This window comes from Trachinotus anak, unplaced genomic scaffold (assembly GCF_046630095.1).
Source record: "Trachinotus anak isolate AG129_WGS33_773 ecotype Australia unplaced genomic scaffold, CSIRO_AGI_Tana_v1 ptg000004l, whole genome shotgun sequence".
Classification (NCBI taxonomy): domain Eukaryota; kingdom Metazoa; phylum Chordata; class Actinopteri; order Carangiformes; family Carangidae; genus Trachinotus; species Trachinotus anak.
In genome coordinates, this window is record NW_027273855.1 from 14510071 (window position 1) to 14530787 (window position 20717).

The 20717-nt window shown below is 44.5% G+C and overlaps 1 protein-coding gene across 2 annotated transcripts in view; it reads left to right on the forward strand.

The window, feature by feature from the left end:
• Positions 1-18471, forward strand: part of rarga (retinoic acid receptor gamma a) — a 38156-nt gene extending 19685 nt beyond the window's left edge. For both annotated transcript variants that reach the window (XM_071476253.1, XM_071476254.1), the window contains 7 exons: positions 12150-12298; positions 12689-12830; positions 13956-14119; positions 14499-14675; positions 14981-15185; positions 15399-15557; positions 15754-18471. In XM_071476253.1, coding sequence (XP_071332354.1) covers positions 12150-12298; positions 12689-12830; positions 13956-14119; positions 14499-14675; positions 14981-15185; positions 15399-15557; positions 15754-16118 — 1361 coding nt within the window. In that variant the 3' untranslated portion in view covers positions 16119-18471. The remainder of the gene's footprint in view (positions 1-12149; positions 12299-12688; positions 12831-13955; positions 14120-14498; positions 14676-14980; positions 15186-15398; positions 15558-15753) is intronic.
• Positions 18472-20717: the final 2246 nt, after the last annotated feature.

Genomic DNA, 20717 nt, shown 5'->3' on the forward strand with positions numbered 1-20717 from the left:
CTGTGTTCTTGTGTCTGGGAGCTTTTTGAATTTGGTTCTGAATTATTTTTGTATTTTTCTGTTTGTTCATCCTCCTGCTTTTTGTTCCTTTTTACTGCCTCTTGAGGGGAGTCATCTGTCTTCATTAATCGTGAAGACACCAGCATTTCAGTGGCTGTCATGCACACTGGCTGAGCTTTAATGAAGACAGATGCCCTGTCAGTGGAGGCCGAGGCCAGGGGGGACTCCAACCAGCCCAGCCTGCTCTGCTTAGCTAGGGGAGCCCTGATGATAACAAGATGAGATTTGTTTATTTAATCAATCAGGCCTCCATGGCCTCTCCTTTTAACCCATTCACACACATGCACACGTTTAAAAATTAGGCCTCCAGATACCAGAAGTACATTTTTCTTCTGGGTCTTTGTTCCAGAAAATCAAAGAGATAAAAAGTCCTGAGAAGCTGCCCCCAGGGTAAGAGAGCTGAATCTAGCAGAGCGGAGCAAAGTGGAGGCTGGTGTGGTGTACTGTTTCAACCCCTCTGTGCTCAGTAACCTTTGTAAACAAGGCTGCCCTATCCCCACACGAGAGGCCATAATGCCTCTCTTTACTGAAGCAGTTGCCCCTCATTGTCCTCGTCAATGAGGCTGATGAATTGATGTTTGAGTCTGATATCTCATTAAGCCAGCCCAGCTGCACAACAGAGGGACCTGTCTGGCTCCTAATGCCACACTCTCACAAGCATGCACGCTGCACACCAAAATAGCCACTGGGTTTGTGAAGAGAGTCACCTGGCCCTGGCAAGATACTCAACAATGAATTACTGCAGCCAAACTGTGCTTTATTTTTCCTTTCGTAAAAAGTATTCAAGAGTGTCAAATGTAGCCTTTTAGATGTGGTTTATCAAAACATGGATGTAAGAAATCTGTCAGAATTTATTTTCAGATCTGTGGAGATGCAATAAAAAATGCTGTGCCCCTAAATCTCCCACAAAATGAGTATATGCTATTGTCTTGGCAGTAAATCTCCTGCGGTGATAAGTGTCACTGTTGTTGGCCGTTAGCCAGGGACATGGTCAGTTTTCCTGTTTTTTTGTTCACCAGCGGGAGACCTCAATGTCAGAGGTTAGTCAGAGGCTACAGCCTGGCCAATGTCAGATCTACACCATGTGTGGCGGCCTTGTCAGCTCGCTGAAAAGGAGACCCTTTCAACCAGCTTGGCTTGTGTAATGCTCTTAAGTGCCTTATGCCACGGAGCTGGTACTACATCTGAGCTGCTCTGGACGTAAGGATAATGGACACTGATTTAGTCATACGTCAATGAGAACTGAATTAGTCAACTGCCAGGGAAGCCATTTGAGAGAGCCTATGCAGACCAATCCCCTCTCTGTCAATGTTCATTTGCTTAGAAGAATGAGGCAATTACGTTTAGCAGTTCTCCAGGGTCAGTAGAAGGGGAAGTGTGTTTTTCTCACCAAAACACACTCGCAGCTCGATCTTTTTGGACACTGCTTCGATATTAATTGTGATAGTCGAAAGAGATACATACAAGAGATGGACAAGGCAGTAAAAGATCACTTGAGTAATCCATCACTATGTGTGCAATCACACGCACACACACACACTCACACACTCACAGGCACATACGCCTCTTTGTTTTTCCTTAATGTGCTGTTCAAATGTGAATTGAGGAGCTAATTGAAATGGGGGTGTATCTTGGCAGCAGTGGCAGAGAAATAAGAGCTTCCTGTAACCGCTGGCACATTCTGGCCCCGATCATTTTCTCCCTGATAGAAGTCCGCAGTTATTTCATTATAATTACAAAAGATTCAATTAAAAGATTAGAATGCCTGAGGGGGCAGGACTGGGAATAGATAGTGGTATCTTGGTTAGTGGGGTGGTGTAAGAGAGAGAGAGAGAGAGAGAATAGAGAGAGAGAGAATGAAGGAGACTTATAATACCACGGTTGCAGTTCTAATGAGGACTTGTCAGTGCTTGTCACTGCTGTTATATATACATAAACCTTGCTGATCCTTTCAAGATAATGTCAAATGAATGTGCTGAAGTTAAAAGGCTTAAGTAGTCAGCTGGTCCAAGGTCACTGAGTCGTAATTGATATGGCCGAGGGAAAAAACCTTCATGTGTCTCTGAAAACAATTATGCCAATGCAACTGAATGAGCTGTTTGAAGTTGAAAATCAGCACAAAGTGAAATGTACAAAACACTGAAGCATGAGATTTATCTTTTTTTTCCTCTGTAATTCCAGACTGTAATCAAACAAAGTACCTCATTTCAGAATGCAGTTAGTAGACACAGAGCCACTATTTTGCTAAGCTGCTCACTGGAGAACGGTGCATTACTGCGTGCATGCGTAAGTGTAGGTTTTGTTTGTACACACGTGTGTGTGTGTATATATGCATGGGCTTATATGAACACGGTATATATGTATGTGCTAATGTACATATATATGTATATACTGGGTAACACGTTATATTTACTCTCCCATGCAGCAGTTGTAAGCAGATACATGTGTTTACCTAATATATTTGTCAACAACTATAACTATATCATCCTGTAGCACCCATAAATGAAGGCTGGTGGATAAACAGATAATGAATGACAGTGAATGACAATATAGTAAGAGTTGTAATTATATAATAAATGTCATTCTGTCTTCTTACAACTACATTACAGTGCATTATGAAAAAATAGTAAATGTTTAAAGAGTGCATGTGAATGCTGAATAGAAGGGTTTAAAGTAAAGTGCTGCCATACCATATTGATTCAAACTTGCTTATTACTGTACAATAACAATGTGAAACTGTAATGTTAAATTAAATTGTTATATTTAAAGCAAATTTTAACCATACAATTTAATATTTATTTTTTTATATTCCATTACATCATGGAAAACATTTCTGTAGCTTGAAGCCATTTTCAGTATAAGAACTACTTGTGTTGCAGTATCACACCACCTTGCTAACCGATCTGTCTCAGCCCCGCAGTAATAGCTGAGCCCATTAATAGGCAGTGCCGCCTATAAATAAACAGATTCAATCCCAGCAGTTGCTTTAAGTTTTTCCACAAGCTCCCTTTCATGTGTGGTTTTGCTTATGCATAAATGCGAAGGCGTCAGCCTGTGCTTGCGTGTGTGGAGTCTGTATGTGAACTCCTATATGTCAACGTATGTAGTGTTTACGTGCCTGTTTGGCTGGCGATGGGCACCTAGACTGCTGTGTCAAATCCAGACACAGACAATGTGCCAGGCAAGATTCCTCAGGCCTGTGTTGGAATCCTGCTCTGCTCTAATAGCAGTTTATAGCCCCACAGCAGCGTCAGTCACACCACTGTAAATAAAATTCATCCACCACCATGTGGAAGCTGAATCTATCACCTCGGACTGGCTTATTCTATCAATCTTAGTAAAGTCTTTTCAGTGGTATTTCACAAGAGTGCTTACTCTGAAACATTAGGAGGAATCCTGTTCTGCTGAAAAATTGTGGAGCACAACATGACAGAACAGGCTGATATGAGGTAACTGGGCCAAGAGTTTGCCCCTGTGTATCAGCTCTAGCTTAGTATAAAATGTGGACTTTCGTAAGCTCTTTCACAATAGTTTGCTGGTCACGGAGGTATTGTGGCTGCCCACACTAACACCCATGTCTGGCTGCAGCTATTGTAGCTGTTTACTGAGAACAGCTCTTTGCCTGCCAGGCACATTTTCCCTTGTACAAAGGCGTGGGCTATTGGCAAGTTATGTGTGCATGTGTATGTGTGTGTACCTTGTTATTTATGTGTGTGCTCCTTCTTGTGCTCGAGAGTTTATTTCACCGGTGCACATGTGTGTTTGTGTATAGTATATATAGGAGTATGTGTATGTCAGCCTGGAGCCATGTGTAAGCTGAGTGTGAAGAGAGCAGTTCTGTTACCACCATGTTATTGACTGACGTCTTGGCTCGAGCGTTGCTATGGGCTCACTGTTATGAGAAGCGAAGGGCTCGGACAGCCAAGCCGGGACTAGAGACCCAGACGAGCCGGGCTGTCCTCTCCCTGTGTATGTGTGAATGGGTGGTGTTTACGCAGCCGACAGTGTTTGGCAGGGAGTGGTGGGCGGCTGGTGTAGTACAGCTATTATCTAGGCTCAGGGGTGGAGAGTGATGGAAGAGGAGTTGGCCGAGCGAGGGAGGGAGGGAAGCAAGGCCCGTTGGCGTTGTTTTCACTTGGACATTAGTCAAATTCTGCCAATGTACATGTGCAACTGCCGTGACCACTTTTCTGGAAATGGTGCATGAGTTCATTTGTATATACTTGCATTAGTTCATTTATTTGTGTGTACAATATACATGTCCATTTCAGTGTGTGTGCGTCTTTGTGTGTATAATTTTGCCTTTGTGATCACTGAGGGGGAACAGGTGTGTGTAAGCTGACATGCCTGTAATTGAGTGCCTAGCCGACACATGGGGATTTTTTACTAGATGGACATGAATGTCAGAGGAGAACTTCACAGATGTCGCTCTGTGCATGTGTGTGTGTCTGTGTTTACTCACTGACTATGTTTACATGCGCACATGAAACCATGTTATTGAGGAAATCGGGTTAAGGCAGGAAACAGGAATAACTGTTCACATCTTGAAAACTTAACATACAGCTGGTCAGTAATCAGATTTCTCTCCAACCTAGTGTCATATTTTTGAACCAAGACTCAGACTACACAGTTTTTTTTTTTCTTTTACTGTGCACATGTGTCTGGATTTTACAAACTGTGTACTGTACAGCTGTGGAAACTTAAGATTTTGGATTTATTTATTTTGGATACAAGGATGCAAAGTAACAGTAATGATCTTGTCCCTCAGCCCACTGGACTGCTTTCACAGTGATCCATTCCCTGTCCTGACCCTTTGACATGCACACGTGTAAAATCCAGTTTTTTAAACCCTGTTTTGTTTAAACAGAAAGTCAGATTTCTCCCACTGACACGTAGGTAAATCTTTTTTTTTTTTAAATCTCTACTTTACAAAGAAATCAGGTTACTGCTGAAAACCAGCAATAACCATGTCACTGCAGTGGATGTAAATACACTCACTGCTCCACTGGGCCCTTGCAGTAGATGTCTTGCTCTGAATCTGACACAAAAAATGCATTCTCACTTACACACATGACACGCACTCACGAGTAGGCATGCATGGACACACAGAAAAAAAAAGCACATGTTCTTCAGTGGCTAAAAGCAGAGAATATGTCCATGTCTCCACTGTAGCATGACCTGTGACTGAATGAGAGCTGGCTGTAGTCATCCTGTCAGTAGGTCTGGATTTATCAGCTCCTGCTTCTCTGTTGGAGCACCTCACATTTGCCAGAAAACACTGAGAGAAACCGAGCCAGCCAGACAGACAGCCAGTTAGACAGGAAGCGATCCAGCAAAGGAGTTAGGGGCTGCTGAGGATGATTCATGCCTCGTTCAGGAGTGCTGAATGAATTCCGGGTATGCTGATGTTATGGGAACTGACTGAACGGGCACTGCTTACTTTCTCTGTGATGTATCTTATTCTCTGAATGGTAACAGTCAAAATGTGACATTATTACCCTATATTAACTACTAACATGGAACTTCCAGCACATCAAGAGAGAGGCAGAGAAGGAAATGAATCACTAAAGGGCCCCAATCTGAATATCTTGTCAGCGTTCATACAGCCTCCGCCCAGACAGAGTTGGGCAACCTGTTGGCGGTTGGTTGCCAAGCAAAAGTGAAAAACTCTGATATGCATCATTGCTCCACTCAGCCATTCAAAGCAGAAGTTTCTCAGAGTGACTTCTACATCTGATATGACTCTGAGTGTTTGTGCCAGTTTAAGGGGACTTTGTGCCAGTGTTGCAATGTCTCAAAAATCACCTCATATGTCTGCACTGCAAATCTCTGAGAAATCAGGAAGACACATTGTTGATCAATCTTACTCTCAGTTTTTGTCTAGGCTTTTGTCTCTCTTAAAATGCTGCCTTTTACGTCCTTGCAAGTGAACAGACAGGAAAAATAGAGCTGCAAATGCAAATCTGGACTCTGTAAAATCAGAAGAGAGATTAGATAGATGGCTACATCATTTTAGACAACATTCACTGAGGTGCTACAAATTGTAAGGCCTAGTTAGAAACCAAGAGGAAGTACTTTGTGTTGTGTGTGCAGAGGCTTGGGCACGGACATTTCCATGTTGAGTAGAAATGAACTGTGTACTACTACTCGTGGGTGTGCTTGTTCCTTCCAATAAGAGGTTTGCATTTGCATGCTTTGGTCTGCGGTGCTCCCCCAGTGAGCTGGAGTGAATACTACTGTTGTTGTTTACGTTATCCTCCTTTCCCCTCACTTCCTCTGACAGAGCCAGGCTGCAGCCACGGCTGGGCTACTTCTACTTTTGTAGGTTTCTATTGTTGTGGGGAGGAAGCAATAGCAATTGAACGAGCACTAGTGGCCTTGCCAGAGACAGACAGGTGAGAGCCAGGGCTACAGATGGTGAGAGGAAGTCTGGGAGGACGAGAAACAACCCCAGGATCAAAGACTCAAGTTTTCCCTCGATGACTCTCCTCTCCTCTCTTCTCTCCTCACCTCGCCTGTCTGCCTGTCTCCGCAGTCTGTCTGCTTCTTCGCCTGCCCGTGAGTTGTCCTGTCCTCTTGACATGATCAATGGCCCAGGCCAGGTTTGGGTTCACTCTCCAGTCACCGGAGGAGAGCCGTGCTCCTCTCTGTCTTCTGGTGGGCAGATGAAGAGTCAGCTGGAGCTCACCGCAGGGAACAGTGGGCGAATTTTTTCCACAGATCTGCACCTGACTGTCTGCTTTTTCCTGTATTAGCCATAAAAGGCCACTGACTAAAATCCCTTAATTGAGATTATGTTTCCTTTAGTTTTCCCTCTCTTTTTAATACCTCCTTCCTCAGGTTTTGTACAAGGACATGTGAAGGAAACTTTTTTTTCTGGGTTCATGGGGGACAGGCAGCTTGGTGGGCAAGTTTGTCTGTTTGAAGCCAACTTGTGTGTTTCTTGACAGGGTTGTGTGGTGCAGGAAAAGGGGGGGGTGCTTGCTGCCAAATGTTGACTTGGCTGACTCCATCAAGAAAATATCAAAAGGCCCTTTATGAGGTGCTGTAAAGAAGAAAGGGTGTTTTGAGAGCACCACCAGACTGCAAGGGTAATTCCACTTTTTAAAATGTGCCCTGAGGATACAGGCTTATCCCACCTGCTGCCTTTCCTGCTCTGCTCTGCTTGTATGCTTTCTTTGGGGGACCTAAAGATAAAGAAGTGTGAAGTGTGTGTGTGTGTGTTGGCTGGAGTTTGTGTGCCATGTCGTTTTGTGTCACTCGCAAAAGTCCAGAGCTTTGTCAGTAGAGCTCACAGCGGCTATGAGCACAGGCCAAAACTCTACATATACGTCTGGTCTCAAATCATACGTGTGCATTCTGTACATTCACACATGTGTTCGTCTTTCTTTGTGTTTCATGACTTTCTGCTGGTTCTGACAGAAGGGTGTAAGTTCCTGGAGGGGTGTGTGTGTTAAAGTCTGGTTTCTACTGGCCAGCTTGGTGTGTTTTCACCGCTCAAACCCGAGCCATGTCCTCATCAGCAGCCTGGCTTTATCATAGACCTTGTTTCAAAAGACAGCATAGCAGGGGCCTCTTTGCAGGCGTGTGAGTGAGTGTGTGTGTGTGTCTGTTGGAGCCCAGGTAATGAGCTTTCTGACAGCTGTCGAAAGGTGTTGCTACTGCTCAGCACCTTTAATGAAAGCATCCCCCCTCCTTGTCAACACACAGACACACACACACACACACACACACATTCCTCCCTCTCTCCACCATATAAACTATTTCTTTTCTCAGTTGTAGGGCAGGTTACATTGTGAGTGCTTGTGTAACTCGCACAATAGAGACTTGATAGACCTCCTACTTAAAAGCTTGCAGGTGACTCAACTGTGTGCAGAAGAGCCTGAACAGAGCCGCACTATTATTCAACCTGTGAGAAATAAGAGGACATGCAAAAAGGTGTAGCAGTGAGTGAGACAGAGAAGTGGCTACAAAAGCAGTGACGGAGATCCTCCGGAAAGACTGGCACTGAAAAGAGGAAGGAAACGAGTCTGTTGTGTGGGACCTTGTAGCAGAAGCCTCAGAGAGATGGCAGGAAGACGTGGGCAGAGAAACAGAGAGTAGGAGAGTGAAACATACTGGCACCACTGACAAGGGTGTGGTACTTTCTTTTCCTCTTTCGTGAAGCCCAGTTCTTCCTGGAAACCTTTTGGTGTGCTGATGGTCACTCAGCACCCTGTGGTGCTGTAGCCTCTGCCGTGGGGTACAGGGCCAAGGGCACCCTCAAAGGCCCCACCTAGTGTGCCAGCAAGTCTTCCAGCTCACTGTTCACCATCCCCTCTCAATCTGCTCCCCTTCTGCCACTACTGTCTGCTTAGTACCCACCCCTCTTTTCACAGTGAGCTCTACTGTGTGCCCCTCTCTCACACACGGCTTCCAAGTTTCGCACAGTCTTTTACTGCTCCATGCATTCGACAAGAACACGCAAGCTTTGCAGGCTGTTTAATGAAGGTAGAGATGGAGACAAAGGCCTCACATGCCTGTGCATGCAGTTTGACACGAACAGGAAAAAAAAACATGAGCACAATGAGCCACACACACACACACACACACAGGAGAATATTTAATGGGTAACACTGGAGCTCACTGCTGCACTGTTACGAACAGTCCTGCGTTTGCAAATCAAATAGAGGCTGGGCAGCGCCGTTGGCTGGAGTCGCCTGCACGCAAATGACATAAACACAGAAATGAACACCAACAAATATGTCTGGGCCACTTACTCATGTCCTGTACTGTATGTGCACTGTCCTCACACAGAAACAGCTTGTGCATTCGCTCTCACATGCCAAGACTAGACTTCTGGAACAGCGTCCCACTGAAGATTCAATCACACCAGCAAGTCACGTAGACAAAATCTGCAGGCCTATTGTGAAAGAATACTTGTTACCCTGCCAGAATGTCATATGCTGCTCAGTTAAAAGCAGTGTGTTGCAACACAAAACACGAACCACATAGTCATGCTTTTGCTCACATACATTAGAAACATTCCCCTTTCCAGTTGAGTGAACAACAGGCAGCCTCAGTGTTACCAGCAAGTCTCTTGTTTTTCTATATTATCTCTTCCTATTGTCTCCTTTTCTCTCCTATTGTATCTGTTGAAACTAAAGGGACATCGATTAGCCCCGTTGACTTGACCTAGAATTTAATGTAATTGACCTAGTTGAAGTCACCTTCAGCTAAACAGCTATTTCTGTCGTGTGCAGTTACATTTCACATCTAATCAGGTTGTGGAGAATGATGTACTGCGCATCCAGCTCAGGCTGAAGCTCTTTGGTGTAATGGGGAGGGGGGATTATTGTGTGTGTTCGCTAGTTTGTAGCTAGTGAATATTATCCTCCCGTGTGCGTGTATGTGTAGTTTGTAGCCATTCAATAGTATCTGTGTGTGTGCGTGTGTATGTGTGTGTGACCAGGGGATTAGGCCTGGTCAGTGCAGCTGGGCCACTTGTGCACAGAGAGCATTGAGAGAAGGGATTAGGGAGTAAACTGATACTTAGCAGGAAACGAACAGTGGCTACTGATAACTCAACTATCCCTCCTTCTTGCCTCTCTCATCCTCCTCTCCTCCCCCAACAACAGCAGCCACCCACCTTTCCACTCCTCTCATCTCAGCCGTCCGTCATCGGCTCACAGGCCTTGGCTGGCGGATTGTCATGCAAATGGGGCCCCAGGCCTCAGAGCACTGATAAGGAGGGCCTCTCATTTTCACAGGGCTTTGTTTTCTAAACAGTGATGAGCTGAGTTGAGGAGACTGGGGAAAGGGGCTCAGGGTGGCTGCCTGAATGGGCCCTCTCACTGTGGCGCCCTGGGGTAAGTGGTGTGGGGGATTTGGATGGAGCGGGCTGAATGAGGTAAAGTCTTGAAGGCGGGTACAGGAGTCATGTTCTCTGGCAGGAACCAGGTTCAACGTGTTGACGGAGCCTGATGTATTTTCTCTCTCACTGTTGTCTGAGTTTCCTCCAGGATGGCCTTTCCCTTTTCTCATTTTGGCTCGCTTTCTTTCTCCATTTAGACAACGTCAGTCAGTGTTCGTTACTTGACGCCACATATGGTTTGTCCTTTTCTAAGGGGTTGTCAGCGCTCGGTCTGGAGCCTCATTTGCTGCTGTTATTATTGCATAAACACAGAGGTTCATGGCACGTTCAGAGGGTTTCTGCTCCCCCGCTGACCCTGCTGCTTTGTTACATTCTGGCCAAGGAGATATGAGAACTGCTGTAGAAACATTCAGCAGGCGTAAACTTCAGGTTTTAGATTGATTTGTACATTTGGCATTGGGATTGCTCTTAAAACTAATGGAAAACATCTTTGCCTCCAGCAAAGTAAGGCTATCAAAGGAAGAATTTGAATGTGGATTCTGAATGGTCAAATATAAAAATACATATGAAAACCAGATGTTTGAGCAGCAGGCAACAAATGCAAAATGTCTGACATATTTCTGTTATTATCATTAATGAGGTAGTAGCTGGCCAGTCACAGCAGCTGTAACAGAAGTGGTAGTAATGGTCAGCTTGGTCTTGAACAAGACTTGCCCTCAAGAGCAACTGTGTCCTCTCCTCCCCCTTTCCCCCTCTGCCCCTTTCTCTGTTTTTTATCAAATTCCTCTTTTTATGCCCCCTTTTTTTTCTTCTTTTTGAAGTCTCCCCTCTCTTGTAAAAAGCCAAGCTGGTGGTTTTTGCCTCAGCCTTGGGTGTGAGATAGGGGAGGAGGTGGGGTTGTAGGTTAAGTTTAGGCTAGCCCTCTGTGCTTTCCATTGAAGGTGCTGGGGGTGAGGGGGTGAGGGGGGTGGGGGGGTGGGGGCAGTAAAAGTTAGAATTTTAGAGCCTCCCTGTTTTTTATTTTATGATTGGCTTTTTTTATGGGCTGGGAGCTACAGCTGGTGGTGTGAATAGCTGCCCAAGGTGACCGAGTCCCAATAAAGTGTAGGCCAGCCGGGCTGGGGCCTCCAGTCCAGCCATGGGACCGCCTTTATAGGCCGCCTTACGAGCCTAGGCCTCTATTAAAACCTGGCAGGGCTGCACTGAGGAATTTAGGGCCAGGAAACAAGAGAAAAATAGGGTTTGTGTGTCAGGGGGAGGTGGGATGCAGAGTTGGGGGGTTGAAGTTTGGGGGTGAGCAAGGGTGAAAGTTGAAAGAAGTGCTGTTGGGTAAGGGAGGTGGGGGGGGGGGGGGGGGGGGGGGGGGGCAACATGTGTGTCTGTGAGCTTGTGCAGACTAACATGTGTGACGAGGGTCTGGTCCTACAGTATGTCTGTGCAGCAGCTTATGTTTCTCTGGTGAAGTATGGAATCCATACGCTGCACACTTGAACTTCCAAAAGAGCCTGTATGGCTTCCACTTTGGACTATAATGAAGTTTAATCTACCATAGCACGTACGTGACTGGAGGTAGTGCTGACATCACAGTAATGTTCCAGTTTGAAAAGAAGGAGAGCTTTACACCAGCTTTGCTGTTTGACATGTGTCTACTCTGTTGAGCTGTTGTCTGTCTGTGGAATGAGGAAGAGCCAGATCTGAGTCTTGGCTGCAACAGCTCCTTCTGTTACCTGGCCTTGTCAGAGAGCTTGTCAATCAATAGCACTTGTGGTTGCTGCTGTAAAAGGCAGTTTTGTCTCTGCTGTCAGACAGTCGTCCTCCCCTTGTTTCTCTGAGTTCACACAAAACGATAATCTCCCCAGATATGCACCTGATTGCTGTCCTTTAGGGTGGTAATTGGTGCCTGGAAATATAAACTGTAGCCTGTAGTTCAAACTGTAGTTCAAACTCTGGCTCTTATCTTGTCAATTCTGTCCTAGAGAGAAACAAGCAAAAAAGAAATATTTGTGTATCTCAATCTCAACCTCCAGGTGAAATGTTTACATTGTTTACTGACCTCACAAATCAAATGGAAAAGGAAATGCTGTCATATCGTTTGAATGCAGTCAAACACTCGACTATCCACACCTGCTACATGTGCTGACAAGTGCACATGTGACATTTGCAGACTGAACAGTAGCTGTAGGACAGCGATCTGTGACAAATCACGTGCTCATGTGCTCTTCTGTCTTTTTCACAGCGGTGGAGACCCAGAGCACCAGCTCTGAGGAGATGGTACCCAGTTCTCCATCTCCACCTCCGCCACCTCGTGTCTACAAGCCCTGCTTTGTGTGTCAGGACAAGTCCTCAGGGTACCACTATGGGGTTAGCTCCTGTGAGGGCTGCAAGGTGAGAAGAACCTGCCAGAGCCTTTTGAGCTCCGCTTTCTCTGGATCTGTTACATACATCTACAAGAATTAGTTAGCTGCCTTTGCATTATGATAAGAGGCTTGATAATTAATTACATTAGCTACTTCTTTAATATGGGTGAGATTATAGAGTTGAGAATCAAACCACTAAGAAGAAATAAAAAGTAAAAAAGCAAAGATTAAAATCCTACATTGTTTCACTTTTCTGTGTGGGATTCAAGTGAGAAGGCAGATGAACGGAGGGCAAGTATGAAAGAGAAACAGTTAAATGGCACATCCTCAATTTGATGACTTGACTATAATACACAATCTGGCTCTCTCTCTCTCTCTCGCCCTCTCTCCTTTTGTCTCTTGCTTCCTGATGCTCCAGGGTTTCTTCCGCCGCAGTATCCAGAAGAACATGGTGTACACCTGCCACCGAGACAAGAACTGTCAGATTAACAAGGTCACACGCAACCGCTGCCAGTACTGCAGGCTGCAGAAGTGCTTTGAGGTCGGCATGTCCAAGGAAGGTGAGCCCCTCAGGACTGGAGTCACAAGAGATGGAGAGACCCATTTCAAAAACATGGATATTAACTCTCACAGACACACACAAACAAAGCTGCTGATTCTTCCTCCGCAGATTTCAAACATAGATCAATAAAGAGCATTTTTATGGTGCGGTACCTCGGAGACACTGGTCAGTTGACATTTAGATTCAGCTTGGCTCCAATCTGATTCTGGTTTTACCACAAAATGAAAGCGGTGACCTGATTCACAGTGTGAACCTATTAATCTATTAATGCTCAGCCAGAGACTCTGGGAAACTACACAGCAGAGACAGAGAAACAGATGATGAGCGTACCAGGGGTGGTGATCAGGGCGAGGCACGGGCACTGTACCAATCATATGACTAATTGTTTTACGAAATGATTCTCAATTCGCGTTTCACCACAAAACCTCATCCCTCTGGCCAGCACAGACACTGCTTTCATTCATAAAGACAACAGAGCAGAAAAGATTTTGAGTTATGACAAAGATAGTGGCGGCAGGATTCACGCCATTTGCCAAATCAAAGTTCCAGTTTTGTGTCCTCTTTATTTTGACATTGTGTGTCGACGGGTGTGTCGATGTGGCAGTTTCTTGCCCTTCACAGAGCCCGTGGGACATGTATGTGGGTGTAATGTTTGTGTGGGATGTGTGTTAAGACCGGGATCACATTGTGCCTCTGCTATTACTGGATATCCTGACAGGAAGGAAAGTATGGGAGGAGGAGGAGGGAGAGGAGGCAGAGAGGGAGAGAGTGGAGGACTGGCTTGTGTGCACCGGTCAAGTGGATAGAGAGATGGACAAGGAAGAGAGCGGGTGATAAGAAAGAGATAGCCAGTGTCCGTGTTGTGCTAAAGGAAATATGTTAATACTGTTAAGAGCAACCTTAGTTGCCTCTGAGTTCTGGTTTCCACTAGTGAGCAAGATGTCCTTGGCAGTGGTGAAAGACACTGAGCATGAGTGCTGTGGATGTTTTTGCATGTGATCACAGATAGAGAAGAGGAAGAGTCTGTAGCTGATCTCAGAAATTGCATGAGGAAAGGATTTAGTATGAAATAGTGGGGAATCTGTCTTGTAACAGCTTTGTTTTCTTGTTTTTCTTCACGTAGCGGTGCGCAATGACAGAAACAAGAAGAAGAAGGATGTGAAGGAGGAGGTGGTGCTTCCCGAGAGCTATGAGCTCAGCGGAGAGCTAGAAGAGTTGGTCAATAAAGTCAGCAAAGCTCACCAAGAAACCTTCCCGTCACTTTGCCAGTTGGGCAAATACACCACCGTAAGTCGCACACACACACACACACACACACAAACACACACACACACACATATATACCCTACACTATTGTACACTCATACTATGTGTGGTAACTTTTTCCAAGCTATGCCGTCACTGAAAGCTCCTAAATTGCATGCAAAGGCGTAAAATCACCGTAGCTTTCCCAACAGAGTGGTGGCTTAACCATTTCAGTTCCCCATTAAGCCATCTGTGTGGCCTCTGAATGATTGATGTAACATGTAAATGGATTTTTTTTCTTGATTGATGTAAAATGTAAATGTGTTGTGAGGCTTGGACACGCTCGCCCTTGATGCAAACAGAGTTGCACACGGCCTCTGTTACAACGTGCTGAACTATGGGTGTTCTCATGTGTGTTCAGAACTCCAGCTCAGACCACCGCGTCCAGCTGGATCTGGGTCTATGGGACAAGTTCAGTGAGCTCTCCACCAAATGCATCATCAAGATTGTGGAATTCGCCAAGCGGCTGCCAGGTTTCACTACCCTCACCATCGCAGACCAGATCACTCTACTAAAGTCGGCCTGCCTGGACATACTGGTGAGGAACCCACTCTTGTTTTTCCCTTTTGTCCTCTTCACTCAGTTTGATAAATGAATCACTGGGGAACAAACAGTTCATTCTGAGATGAGAGAACACCGGCATCTAGTGGTGAGAAGTGGTAATGAAGGCAGGTTTGCCCAAATAATACTGAGTATGGTATAGCATGACACATTGAGCTGAGATCTATCTGTTTAGCTACTGCACATATTTTAGCGCTGTAGAAAACCTTGTTATGTCACCTACACACTTACATCATATTTTGCTCACTGCTTACAAAGTTTTCCAACTTCTGTCGCTCACAGATGCTGAGGATCTGTACACGCTACACCCCAGAACAGGACACCATGACCTTCTCAGATGGCCTGACTCTGAACCGGACCCAGATGCACAACGCCGGCTTCGGACCACTCACAGACCTGGTGTTTGCCTTCGCTGGCCAGCTTCTACCCCTAGAGATGGATGATACAGAAACAGGCCTCCTCAGTGCCATCTGCCTCATCTGCGGAGGTACTACAGTGTACACACACACACACACACACACACACACACACACACACACTGATTACATCAGTTGTAGTGAGGAACTGTCAGTGCTTTGATAGGATTATTAATGGGAAGAAAAACAGCTAAATATTCATTTTTATAAGCAAAAATATTTCAAACATTTTATTATTTTGGTCAATAATAAACTATATCATGTGTTTTCTGCACCCTCATCAGACCGTATGGATCTAGAAGAGCCCCAGAAAGTGGATAAGCTTCAAGAGCCTCTACTTGAGGCTCTGAAGATCTACGCCCGTCGCCGTCGCCCTAACAAGCCCCACATGTTCCCCCGCATGCTGATGAAGATCACTGACCTCAGGGGCATCAGCACAAAGGGTTAGCATGAAGATAGAGATTTTAATACAACAAAGTTTGATTTAGCAGCTTTATCAGCAAACATGTAGAGTTAAACACTAACTCTCCACTAATTTCAGTCTTTTGTTGTCTCATTGATGTTTTGTATGAGGCAAGGAAGCATTGTCTTTAATGATATACATGAGATATTAATGACCACCATGTTTTCTGTTTCCAGGCGCAGAGCGAGCCATCACTCTGAAGATGGAGATCCCAGGGCCCATGCCTCCTTTGATCAGGGAGATGCTTGAGAATCCAGAAGCTTTCGATGACCAAACGGAGTGCAACGAGAGCCCGCCGCCTCCGCCACCGCCGCCACCTCCACCACCAGCACTGGTCCTGAAGCAGGAGGCTGAGGATGAGGACGACAGCTGGGCCACAGAGAACGGTAGCGAGCCGTCACCGGAGGAGGAGGACGAGGATGATGATGACGACGTGGGAGATGAAGATCGAGACAGGGGCTCGGACAGTGATGGGGAGCCCTGGGGGGTTCTGGATGCCATAGATGGGGCGAGGAAAGGCCTTGTTGGGAGGGCACAGTGAACATAGCATTTCTTACATACAGCACATTCATACACTAATGCACACACAGGTTCACACACACACACACAGACACACACACACACACACACACACACACACACATAGAGTATAGACATACAGTACAACCTCATTCACTCTCCCACCTCAAGAAAATGCTGGCCTTCCCTTCCCCCCTTCTCTCTCTTTACTGCACATCATTGTGTCCTCCTCAGCGGAGCACAGCAGAGCCTTATGTGTACAGACACTTCTAACTCAGGCCACATGGTCCATGACAAGTGAACTACAGGAAAATAAAGTAAAGGAGAGATGACAGGAAACCATATGAACTCCTGGCATAGCCAAGAGGGAAGTTAAGGTGACAAAAAGAACTTAACCTCTTTGAGAAAGCTAAATGTCTCTTTTTTTCCACTATTGTTGTTTATATAAATAGGGGAACGGCCAAACAAGAAACCAGAACTGAGCAGTTGATTTCGATGGATTACAACAAGCACATTTCTCAAAAGAAAACAAGAGTACAGGGCAAAACCAAATTGAGTATGCTAATCGTTTGTTTTTTGTGGTTATTGCTTTTAAATATTGTTTTCAGTTTTTCTTTTTCAATTTATGAACAAGTCCATACATATCTATATACCATTATATTTTTGTCTTTATTTGTTATTCTGGTTTTATATATGAATCCTTTTAGACAAGTTTTTTTCTTTGAAGAGCTTTCCTGAGAAGATATTCAGAGGGAAAGAAGGGTAATCAGAACTGGCTGGGTCTTCCTTATCAGCTACATATGCTTGGCTAGGGCTTTTTTGGGCACTTTGGCTCACTGTGGATGTCAATGATAATCAACCCAGAGGACTATTGTTATGTTGCAGTGACTTAATCAGTTTCTGTTATCAGGGAATTGGCATTATTTCATTTTGCTCTCGTTGCAGCCAACATATGCTGTAAATGCGGAAAGTTGTATCTTTGTGCCAAAGTTAGGAAGAGTCATCTTTGGAGCATGAGTTTGACTACTGGCAGGGACTCCAGCCACGATCCAGCAATCCTCACAGCAGAGCACTCACTCACATGCGCTATTACAGACACACCCCTGATCTCATGCATAGTATATACACACAAAAACAAACTCCTTCCACTCTACCCCCAGCTGTAGCAGATGTGCCGACCTGGCATTGAGTGCCTGGACAGAGATTTACACTTGACCATATATGTAGCACTTTTGTGATCCTCTATTCAAGTAAGGCACATCTTGTCCGCTGAGAGTAGAGTTACTGCCTGTGAGCTTATATCTCCGTTAGCATGTCTAAACTGAGGACAACGCCAACATATGAAATACAATCAACCCTAGAGCACTCCCCGATGAGCCAAATACACACATGCACACTTTCAGCATGGACAAAAACATCCACACATGGTAACAACATTATGCATTAACACAACGATTAATCAAAGACATATGCAAGTCAAAAGCAGGAATCCTTATGGAAGACATTTTGGAATCAGACTCAGGGCTTTTCAGTGAGGACCAAACCCTAGCTGCTTTCAGGCACGCTAGAAACAGGCAATATTTATGTGTGTATTCTTGACTCCGTTTTGATCAACTCAACCCCTCTGCGTGAACACAGAAGGTCATAAGTCTGAAAAACAGCATGGATGCCAGTCTGACTCTCCCAGAGGGGAGGGGCAAATCATCATCATCAGCCTTCTCATCCTTCTCATCATCATCATCATCACTGCCCCGCCTGTATTTGTTCTGGCATCCATGCAGCAAACTGCCTTCTCATCCCAAAAGCCATTATATCATCTTGTCTTCTTGTGTAAATCCTGACTTCTTTTAAAGGAGCTGTGGAGGGTTATGTACTTTTCGCGTATCATTTCTTTATTGCTAAAATGTCTCAGTGTGCGATCAGCTGGGAGAGTGCAGCTGATACACAGTACAGAGGTTTTGTTTTTTTGTCTCTCTTTGAAGCAATATGAACGTTCTCTCTGTAGCGGTGAGAGGTCCCATCTTCTGAATATGGGCAGGTCTCGTCATTTAGAGTTGTGCGTGTGTGTGTGTGTGTGTGTGTGCATGTGTGTGTGAATGCTGTATAATTTTTTCAGTCATTGGGTGAATGTCCTCGGTATGGTGCTATCACACAAAAACTCTTTGTTTGTGTGATGACCTCATCCTTTCTCTCTGCTGGTCTGTCATGATGTTAATGATGGTAATGCAGGCAGAATATTGAGATTATGTTGTTTTGTTTTTGTTTTTTTTTTCAACATGGCCAAGGTGTTGTCTACCCTCTGTTTATGTCAACTCTTGTCATACAAAGAAAAGCCATATAAACAGTAAGAGGCACAATAAACTACTTTTGTGAGATTACTGGACTTTTTTCTGCTACATTTTTCTGCCTAATGCAAAAATGTCTTACATGAAATTTCACTCATACAACCATGATATTTATGTGTACTCCTCCATTGTTGCACTGTAACTGAATAGCTTTGGGTGCACGTAACCATACATTACCAGGATGCATCAGTAGAGGGAGCTCTTGCACCGTGACTGCAGGATATACTGCATGCAGCAGAGTTCACCCTGCATGGAGGATGAAACAGGTTCTGTTGGGTCAGGGAGAGCTGTGGGTGCGGAGGCTAATAAATCACATCCTGCTGCTGAACAAGGACATCAGATAAAGGTCTGTTCCTAAGATTTGTTCACTCTGCACTTCGAGGACGGCAGGTGCTAGCGTTAAAAAAAAAATCATCACAGAGTTACTCTTTCCCATAGTTTTGTTTCACAGATAGAGTGGTCTACAAGTTCAAAAGTAAATCTGTCTGTTATGATGTATTTATTGAATTTTAGAAAGGCAGAGAACATGAAATAGGAAAGAGGAAAGAGTGCACCTGAGAAACACCACAGTAGCTACACCACAAGACAACAAACAACAAAAGAAAGAGCAGGTCAGATTGAAATAATGTTATCTCAATTTTTATATTTGATACATCAGATTAAACATATCAAATATTAATAGAGCTGAAGTTGATTAACTAATTGGTTGATCAAAAACTGACTATTTTTTGGGGCATCATTTTGTAATGGCCATGTTTTTATTAAAAAATGTTTTCACATACTTAACAAATTTATTAATCAATAAAATAATCATCAGATCAATCATTTGTGAAAATAAACATTAGTTGCAGCTCTAGATATTAGTCATGTTCATATTAGAGGTCTGACAGGGAAAATGAAAATAGTGCTTCCAGCTTAACAGTCAGCACATGGTCCAACAAGGTTTCAGAATTTATTGGACTGATGTGATATTTGATCTTGTGTAAGACAGCGTCTTGCATCCAAAACTGAATCTGTCTTGGTAATGACCTGTGAAACATGAAAGAACAGCAGGGCCTTAAGCTCAGCTCAAGTAGTATCTCAGTATTTTACAAACCACATATACCACATATACATTCGTCACAATTATTTATAACTCCTGCCTTGGCTACACCACCGTCACTGATGTGATCAACTTCTCTTGATATCCTGATAAGGAACAGGAACCCTCTTAGTAAAGGGCAACTGATAGTAAACATCTGTCTTTTTTCAATGTACCAGTGTGGGATACTAATGCCTCACCTTGATTTTATTAATAGAGAGACAGAGAAAGAGAATCAGAGGAGGGTGATAAACAGAGATGAGATTCTATCAATTATATGATTGCTTTAATTAACTGTCATTAAAGACAGATCAATAACGCCAGAGTGGAATTAAAATAAGGTCCATACATTATACACTATTTTACAAGGAACAATCAAACGGGCTCATATACTGAGCCCCTGGAAGGTGTTGCCATGGGAACCCATGGGAGGGTTTGGGTGTGCTCGGGGGAATTTAAAGGAGCCGGGAAAGATTTCTCCGCACTCACCCTTCCACATCAGTGATATTTGATTAACTAATTATTTGAGGTAGGCAGGCTTCACTGGAAATGAAATAAGGATGAAATGTGTGAAGAAAGGCCCCTGGAAAAAATGGAATAACTGTACGATGAATTAATAAAGGGTAAAAAATCTCCCATGTAATTTTCTTGCAGCCACAGGACATCAATTATTCACAAAAAATAGTAAAGAATCCATAAAAGTAGGTCATGACTGCTGGATACCACAGAAATTCATTTGAATATTTAAACCCAGAGAGAGACCATGCTGCACAAACTGCACAATTTGCTCTGAACACGAGCAAACTGCAGTGAATCCTCAGTCAACACACAGGAGAGATAATGAGGAGCAGCAGAATCTGCTGCTCCTCAGAGAGCGATCGGGAGGATAAAGCTCAGTGAACCCAAGTGCTCCTGGCAGCAGTGAGGGAGGAAGAGCCTGGGCTCCGGGTGTGATAAAGGCAGAATGTGGAGGTGCACGTGAGCAGGGTTTGATGTGATAAAAAATGGGAGGGTCCCTCTGTGTGGACCTAAAGCTATATACCAGGCAGAGAGGCGTATATGTCATATGCTGCATGCATGGCATTGGGAGCAGGGTCATAATGTGAAATACCATCATTTACAGTGTGTCCCCTGCTTGGGTCAGAACAGACGAAAAGGACATGCTCGTCATTTGTTACATATGCAGTGAATCCAT